The 9,375-nt window shown below is 43.4% G+C and overlaps 1 protein-coding gene across 1 annotated transcript; it reads right to left on the reverse strand.

The window, feature by feature from the left end:
• Positions 1–2,036: 2,036 nt before the first annotated feature.
• Positions 2,037–7,176, reverse strand: LOC119736121 (probable calcium-binding protein CML25). The gene is made up of 2 exons (XM_038210133.1): positions 7,150–7,176; positions 2,037–2,689 (listed from the first exon to the last, which is right to left on the reverse strand). The coding sequence occupies exons 1-2, from the start codon at positions 7,156–7,158 to the stop codon at positions 2,210–2,212; spliced, it is 489 nt and encodes a 162-aa protein (XP_038066061.1). The 5' UTR covers positions 7,159–7,176; the 3' UTR covers positions 2,037–2,209.
• Between the last annotated feature and the right edge of the window lie 2,199 nt (positions 7,177–9,375).

The raw sequence follows: 9,375 nt of genomic DNA on the forward strand, positions 1-9,375 counted from the left end.
GATTTTTTTCAAATTCTAAAACTACGGTGCTCCTAAAAATAATCACATTCACTTTATTCAATATAAAAATATCTCGAAAGTGGACAAACCCTTCTGAAAATTTGGACCTCATGATAATTTTAAAACTGCTTACTACACATAAAAAACTGTATCTATTGACTTTGTACATCTGTCAATCGTTTCTGGTTAAAACATATCCACTACAAAAATACCACTACAAAAATAAATCTGCTTTGGTCCTGAAAAATAGTTAACAGCTCTATGGTATGTTGAATACAAAGTCAGCTGCATCTGTCCTATGAATGGAATATTTGAGACTTAGCCCAGGAAGGCACAGGGTGGAATTTATTTTTGAAATTTGCTAATTCGTTCGCACGAATTGCTAACTCATTCGCACGAATTGCTATTTTGTTCCCATGAATTGCTATTTCATTCGCACGAATTGCTATTTCGTTCCCACGAATTGCTATTTCATTCCCACGAATTGCTATTTCGTTCGCACGATTTCCTAATTCGTGGGAACGAATTGCTAACTCGTGCATCCGGGAACCCGTTAGTAATTCGTGGGAACGAGTTGGTAATTCATGGGAACGAATTAGCAATTCATGGGAACGAATTAGAAATTCGTGGGAACGAAATAGCAATTCGTACGAACGGAATAGCAATTCGTGCGAACGAGTTAGCAATTCGTGCGCACGAATTGGCAATTTGTGCGAACGAATTAGTAATTCGTGGGAACGAATTAGTAATTCGTGGGAACGAATTAGCAAATAACAAAACAAAATTCCACCCTGTCCCTTCCCGGGCTTCATACTAAAGAAAGAGGGGTACACTGAACAACCAGAGATGTTAATGCAATGTTTTGCTATGACTACCACCATGCTGATGGTCACCAGTATGGAAGCCAAATTTGCCTTCCATAGATTATCACTTCATTCGACAATCTCATCATTCTATTTGTCAAACTCATCATTCCATTAGGCAAATTTATCACTCTCCTCGGCGAAATTTCATTTGGCAATTTTATCATTCCGTTCTGTGAACTCCCCATTTCATTCGGCAAAATGAGTATTTCATTTGGCAAAATTATAATTTTATTCTCAAAAATCATGTTTGTTTGGCGAGTTCACCATTTCATTCGGCGAATTTATCAGGATGTGTTCGCCGAATGAAATAACAAAATTGCCAAAAGGGAATGACCACTTGGCGGAACGAAATGATACAGTCGGCGAATGAAAAGCCATATCTGCCTTCCATAGATTATCACCCCATTCGGCAGACTAATCATTCCATTCGGCAAACTCACCATTCTATTCAGCAAATTTGTCACTCCCTGTTATTTCATTTCGCAATTTATCATTCCGTTCTGCGAATTCCCCATTTCATTTGGCAAAATCAGTATTTTCATTTGGCAAAATTATAATTTTATTCTGCGAAATCAGGTTTGTTTGGCGAGTTCACCATTTTATTCGGCGAGTTGATCAGGATGTGTTCGCCGAATGAGATAATGAAATTGCAGAAAGGGAATGACGACTTCGCTGAATGGAATGATAAAGTCGGAAAATTAAAAGGTGTATTTGCAGAACGCAATTATGAATTCCTAGAGTGGGGCCATACACTAATTGAAGAAAGGAATGATACAATTGCCGAAAAGAATGATGAATTTGCAGAATAAAATTCGTTATCGCGCTCGCGCTCGTGGAACATGGAAAATGAAGTGCGTTTGTGTCCCACATACCACTCGGCCTTCGGCCTCGTGGTTTGTGGGACACAGACGCACTACATTATTCCGTGTTCCACTCGCGCTCGCAAGATAACTAATATTAGGCTACATTATGATTATTAGTAATTTTATCATAATTAGGCTGGAAATGAAAACAACAAACACAATATCTCTGTTAAGAGCGCAGGCATGCAACTGGGAATGTAGCAATAAAAAGAAGAAATTTCAAACCACACAAGACTGTGTACAGTGTTTTTCAATTGATGTGGCATTCATGAGAAGTAAACAACGAAAAAAATCAGCAGATCCGAAAAGTTGCATGCCTGCTAGCTATTGCACCCAAGGAATGAGGTTGGATCCAGGTGGATTAATGTGAGGGCGAGCAAATCCTCATTTTCTTTTGCCGGAGCTCTGCATAAATTGTTTGTTTCACCCTTTGCCCACCACCGAATAATAAGAATGATAAACTGCCACTGATCACCCAACTCACTGCCTAGGCAGCCAATTTAGATAATCCAGGAATTCAGAGAAGGACACCGTGCCGTCCCCGCCCTTGTCGATGGCCTTGAGGTGGGCATCCAGGTGCTCCCGCTTGGCCCCGAAGGACATCAGGACCTCGTCCATCTCGGCTTTCTCCAGCACCCCGCTGCCGTCCTTGTCGAACTTCTTGAACAACTCAATGGCCTTGCGGACGAGGAAGAAGCGGGACGAGTCGTCGATCATGGAGAAGCGCTCCCCGCTCTTGATCCAGTCGTAGAACTCCTGGAAACTGATCTTCTGGTTGCCGTCCTTGTCACCCAGCATGATGAAGGCCTCGGCCTGGTTCTTGTTCATGCCTAAGTCGTTTTGCGCCATCATCTTCAGCTCTTCGCTGTTAAGCGAGCCGCTGCCGTCTTTGTCATATTTTGAGAAGAGGCTCTTCAGCACTATTTCTGGCACATCGCTGTTGAAAAAACTCATCTTGGACTACTGTGACAAGTAATAAAAACAAGAATTTGAGTTAATGATGCTAGTAAACAATTGGCAACTGTTATCAACCCTGCATCCATTTTCTTTTACTTCTACGCACCAAAATAACTTCATGTAGCAGAACAACCTCAAGACGTGCTTGAAGTGGCCCTCACATGTTTACAATGCACATCTTTCCGAAAGAAGAAAAACACTACCAACAAGGTGATTTGGTAAAACGTCGCTGATTCGTTGATGAAAAACTCCATTTAGAAGCCAACTTCTGGACTTGGTTAAGTTGAGGACAACACCACAATTTTGAATAACTGCAGGATAAATGGGGTAAAAGTGACGGCGATGAAAATGAAAATGCTGAAAACAAACTTGGCACTAGTGTCCAAGCAGGTTTGGTAGACCGTCTGTGATTGGTTGATGTACCAGTGCAGCTTGTTTCCCTACCAGCTACTCTAGTCTGGTTCCACATTAAAAATACATGTACTGTTCAGCAGGGTGACTGTAAGGTCATGGCCAAATTCTGCTAAATGCACCTCAAAATCTGTCAGATTTATCAAAAATCTACCAAATTTCCCCAAATTACTTGAAATACACTATAACCACTTAAAATCACGTGCAGATGTTGCAATTTTGCCTTAACCCTTACTCTCTGAGGGTAGTTTACTGCATGTCAGTTGGTTATGCCAATGCCCTCCAGCTGCAATTTATCGGAGGATACTTTGATGTAGCAGTGAAGGCTCCAATTGGCAGGAGTTGGAGGCCCTGGAGGGTGCCTGATACTGACCAGCTGGGGGCACTCACTTTGTTATCAGAGGACTCTCATTGTTCTCTGTGGCATGTATTGGAATGCCTGTCCAGTTACCCTTGAAATGATATGGCAGATATTGGAGGGCCATGCAAAAAACATAGGAGATTTTCTTGAGGCACAATTGGCATGCGTTGGAGGGTCTAGTAGGGTAAGGGTTAATTAAGGTTCAAATTACATTATAAACAATCTATATTCACATAAAAATGTTATGAAATTGCTTCAATGTCAGGGGAAACGAGGTTGCGTCACGTCGAAGTCTGGTTCCCAGTGAGCCTCAGCACCTAGATTAGCCAACCTGTCCCATTATGCAAGGGTTTGTTCTTCACACAAATGTACCTTTTTTTTAAATGCTATGTTTTTTTTCTGTCAAATAACCAATTTTGCATAATTCTGCCAGAAATCTGCCAAAAAAAAAATCGATTCTGTCAAATTTTCTGTCAAACTCATTTTTTAACCAAAAATGTGTCAAAGTTGGCTGAAAATTGGCTAAAAATGGTCATCCTGCTGTTCAGAATCTTTTGGTATGGGAACCAGACTAGCTTCCATACCGAGCGGTGCAGTAGGTGTGTCGATGAATGTCAGACAACTCGACCGTTGAGACAAATCGACTCAAGACAGCTCGACCGTTGAGACAACTCGATCGTTGAGACAACTCGACCGTTGGTACAACTTGACCGTTGAGACAAGTCTACCGTTGAGACAACTTGACCGTTGAGACAAGTCGACTCGGGACAACTCGACCGTTTAGACACAAATATTATCCAAAACCTACCCGATCTCGTATGTCCGCCCATCCCATGTGCCAAAGAATGGGATAGTGCCATCATTTTCCTAGACTAAAATAAGCTAAACCCCGTCCAGCTACACCAGCCCCATTAACCCGGCCCGATCCGACCGAGCCAAGCGGCAGGCTTTCCTCTAACCCGTACCCCACCACGAGCGGCTGGACATGGCAACAAATTCCCCACAGCAAACAAAACCAAAAAAACTTGGCGTCTCCCCATCCCGTACCTAGTCCGAGTAACTTGGACCCAACTTATCGCCTTTTTTAACATTTGGACCTGGTCTGGCGATAGTAAGGTCCAAGCTAATACTGCGAGCTGGACAACACCGTCCCAAAAACCAACATTTTCCAACAAAAAACATCAGATTTCACCTTCAAAATGGCCTCCAAATTACTAGATATGCCACCTGAGGTAAAAGTAGACATCGATGATTAAGATGGTTGTACTGAAAATAACTTACGATCCGGAAAAAAGTGAAATTTTCCGTTCATTTCGGAGAGCTCCCCTCGCGATCTTGAACACGTTAAATTTCCGATCGTGTTTAATGTTTGAACGACGCGATTTCTTCTTCATGCCCAGCGTACATTCGATGGTCCCCGTATCCCGAGTGCGATTCCGTTACCGAGCGCGCGTAGTAGACTGGATCACGCTTGTAAACACACGTGCATTTCAAACGATAATAGGGAGTCGGGAACTAGAGCAGCTTTTATGGCGGATACCAGCTCAAGCTGGTTCCCGATTCCCTTTTACAGTTAGAAATGCACATGTATGTGTTTACAAACGTGACTCATTATCATAATCGATGCATCGCGCGCGCTCGGTAACGAAATCGCACTCGGGATATGGGTACCATCGAATGTACGCTGGGCATGAAGAAGAAATCGCGTCGTTCAAACATTAAACACGATCGGAAATTTAACGTGTTCAAGATCGCGAGGGGAGCTCTCCAAAATGAACGGAAAATTTCACTTTTTCCGGATCGTAAGTAAACTTCAGTACAACCATCTTAATCATCGATGTCTACTTGTACCTCAGGTGGCATATCTAGTAATTTGGAGGCCGTTTTGAAGGTGAAATCTGATGTTTTTTGTTGGAAAATGTTGGTTTTTGGGACGGTGTTGTCCAGCTCGCAGTATTAGCTTGGACATTACTATCGCCAGACCATGTCCAAATGTTAAAAAAGGCGATAAGTTGGGTCCAAGTTACTCGGACTAATCCCGTACCCAACTGCCAAATGCTTGCTCTCTCAGCTTAGAAAAACCCCAGTATAAATAGGAGCCCCGGCCAAACCCACTTTTATCCTGTTAAGCAACCCCAACCCAATAATCAAATCCGAACACGACAAAAAATCCCCCCTAGGGCCTACCAATATGAATATTCCCCGAAAAATTACGAGTAGACTTGTCTCAACAGGCGGCTTGTCTCAACGGCGACAAGTCTTTCCATTTAACGCACATACGGTCGACTTGTCCCAACGGTTGAGATATGTCTCAACAGTCGAGCTGTCCCGGGCCGAGTCGAGTTGTCTCAACGGTCGAGTTGTCTGCCCCACGTGTCGCATATAGGCTATGCTTGCTTCAGGTTAACAAGAAAGTAGACCCGTGAACGTGGCGTTGTATACAACGCCACGTTCTTGTTTCATTTCGAACCTGGCGAAATCGATCCGACATACATAATTCCGTATGGGTGTTGAGTACTCACCTAGAAATCTAAATTTGCCCGTCCGATTGTTTCGGCTGTGTTATTTCGACGAAATTTGCCCATCAGTAAAGACCCATACGAACGTGTAGAAATGAGATTTTAACCTGACCTTGACAAATAACCCCGGACGCGTCTGAGTCGCTTGGACAGATTGACGGCTGTTTCATGTCGCAACCCCGAAAAAAACCCCCCCGCAGACGATTGGCTGCTCGGCTCATCTCGTGTACAGTGCGTGTGTGCACACACACGCGGGCGCACGTGCGACCGCGTGCGGTGCGGTGAGAGAGGAAAGGACTTGAAACTTGTCTAAAACGAATGTCTGTTTTAGCTGCGACAGTAAACAGCCGTAAAATCATACAAAAATAAAACGCAATGCGCATGCGTCAGTTGGGAGAAAATGGCAGCTAGCAGTAGCGGACGGACTTCATGAACCGGGGCCAGAATTTCCCTCAATTTTTGTAAAATGCAAGTTTTGACGTACAAATAGAATTCAAGACAGCTTCATATGTGACTACTTATTACATGGGCAAAAAAACGTCCAGTGTGTGTAACGGAGGGAGTCAGAGGGACACGTTCGCCAGGTTCGAAAATAGACAACAGCGTGGCGTAGTTTACAAGCCACGTTCACAGGTCTAACAAGAAAGCAGATTTTTGTTTCAATTTATTGTTCTCAATTTGGAAAGATTCCCAATCCATATCTGACCATCACTAATTTTTCCCTTCAGTGACCTATCAGTTATAATTATATCACTATCAGCCATCAGAAAGTGATAATATGTCCAAAAACATGTGTAAAAAGTCAAACTGAGTGGGGAAAATATCGAAGTATTTAGGCCTCTATCTACTGAGAAAACACTTCGATTTTTTCGAAATGTTCAGACCAGTTTCAGCATGTTCAGTGTTAGCTTGAGTAACTCCAGCTGACATAGTGAGATGCTCATATTCATTCACATGTACATGTAGCACTGGAGGCATAGGTAACTAGTTCGTTAGAACAGGTTACGTGGAGTATTTAGGAGAAGAACCAACCAAGAACCAAGAATGTGGTAGCAAGAGTCACTCTGTCCATGGAGCAAGGAAAGTAGTGAGAGTGAGACCCTAAACAAATGGCCTCTCAAAAATTGTTCATTTTCACCTCTAATATCCCACCCCAGAGTTCATCTACATACCTCATACATTCAGCAGTCATTTACGAAGCCTAATGATCGACTTGAAACAGACCACAAAAAAAAAATGTGAAAAATCTTGACGATTTCGGTGGCTTGTCCGTAAAAAACGCCAGTTCCAACGGCTGTCGTCCATTTTATTTTGCTAATTATGTAAATGCATGCATCACGTGATGACATCGAAAAAAATCGCGCGCGCGATGTATGTGAGTACCACACCGCTTTCAGGCGCCGCAAGTGAGTTCAATTTTCGTCTGGTGCGTTGTCGTGGAGAGCATTCTCGTTGTCTCGCTTTTCGCGACAACGCACCAGACGAAAATTGAACTCACTTGCGGCGCCTGAAAGCGGTGTGGTACCCACATGCATCGCACGCGCAGATTTTTTTCGATATCATCACGTGATGCGAACATTTACATAATTGGCAAAATAAAATGGACGACAACCGTTGGAACTGGCGTTTGTTTACGGACAAGCCACCGAAATCGTCAAGTTTTTCACATGTTTTGTGTGTGGTCTGTTTCAAGTCGATCATTAGGCTTCATAAATGACTGCTGAAATTGTATGAGGTACATAAATGAAATCTGGGGTGGGATATTAGAGGTGAAAATGAACAATTTTTGAGAGGCCATTTGTTAGGGTCTCTTGCTACTACATTCTAACGAACAGGTTATGCCTCCAGCGCTACATGTGAATCAATATGGAGCATGTCACTCAGCTGGAGTTAATAGAAATAATACTCGAGCTATTTCAGCTGTTCAGTGTGCACAGGCTGGATGACAAGTGATGGACAGAAATGGGAATAACAAAAAAACCGGAGGTGTCCTCAACTACACGAACTCCCAAATAAGCTGATTATCAACTTACCGTAAGTTTAGTTCGCTGACAGTGACAGAACTGAAAATCGTGAAAGATGTATTGAAACTCAAAGAAAAACAGCGGAGTGCACAACCAGGAAGTAAAGAACAGAGGAGTTAACCGCTTGAATAGCGCCCTCAATCACTTAAAATAATTGAAGCCTGTTTGGAAACTTGGGTTGCGTTTCAGTAACTCGTTTTACAACTGCTGCAAACTGTTCATTGACTGCATGGATTGACCTGAAATTTAATACAAATCAAACAGTTATTAGAGAGGCCTGATATATTTCCTATAGAGCAAAGACTTCTTCAGAGGCTTAAGACACAGGGACAAGAAACAAACATGCATAAAAGGGACATGCAGGCAGGCAGGGTTGGAAGGAGAAACACAAAGGAGGGATGGGGGGGATTCAGGGAACAAATTAAGGAGTACATGTACATGTTGTGGGGATGGGAAACAAAAGGGGGTTGGGGGAGGGAAAGATGCTGGGGGGGGGGGGACAAAGGAGAGTGGTGATGAATGTAACAGGGTAAAGAAGAAGAAAGCTAGGGGGCAAGGACGGTGTCAGTGTAACTAGATGAAGGGGTTGCGGGGGGGGGGCGGGGAAGGATGAGTGAAAACCACAGAGTAAGATGGATTTGAAACAAATTCTACTTGGAGAGAAAGAAACATCAATCGTTGCCTTGTTGGATGTCGAGACCAAGGGCGGTTCCATAACAATTTGTTGGCGGGGGGGGGGGGGGGGGGGGGGGGGGGGCAAAAAATGTGTCCCCCAAAAAGTGGATCCAAAAAAATGCGTGGCCCTTATGCGGGCCCTGATTTTTTTTCTAGGTGCTCTGTGGTGCCATCAGCACCAGTAATGAAAATATTTACTGAAAAATATCTTTCCAAAAAATCAGCCAGGGAGGACGAAGGGGGGGGGGGAGGGGGGATTTTCAAGGCACATTCAATGGCTTTGGTGCTTGCTTTCCTTTCAAGTTGTTTCTTATGTAAGCACCATTTATGAGAATAGTTACTGAAAAAAATATCTTTCCCAAAAATCGGCCAGGGAGGACAAGGTGCGCACCCTGCCCCTTCCGGATACGACTCTATGATGACTGTAGGCCTATACCCTGTAAAGTACGTCACATTGGAAATCGAATGGTTCGGGAGGTTGAAGTGGTAGCCAATTAATTGTTGTCCATTCTCTAGGTGTTGACAGTTGATGAATGATCACAGAACAAGGGCGGACCCAGAACACATTTTTGGGGGGCCACAAATTGTTGGTCCCACAAAAAGTGGGTCCAAAAAGTTACAGCGTGGTGTTCGTGGCCTGCTTATAGGGACCGACATTTTTTTGAATTCTAGATGCTCCTGTGCGATCTGAGGCAGTTT

Source organism: Patiria miniata, unplaced genomic scaffold (genome assembly GCF_015706575.1).
Source record: "Patiria miniata isolate m_02_andy unplaced genomic scaffold, ASM1570657v1 HiC_scaffold_29, whole genome shotgun sequence".
Taxonomy (NCBI): Eukaryota; Metazoa; Echinodermata; class Asteroidea; order Valvatida; family Asterinidae; genus Patiria; species Patiria miniata.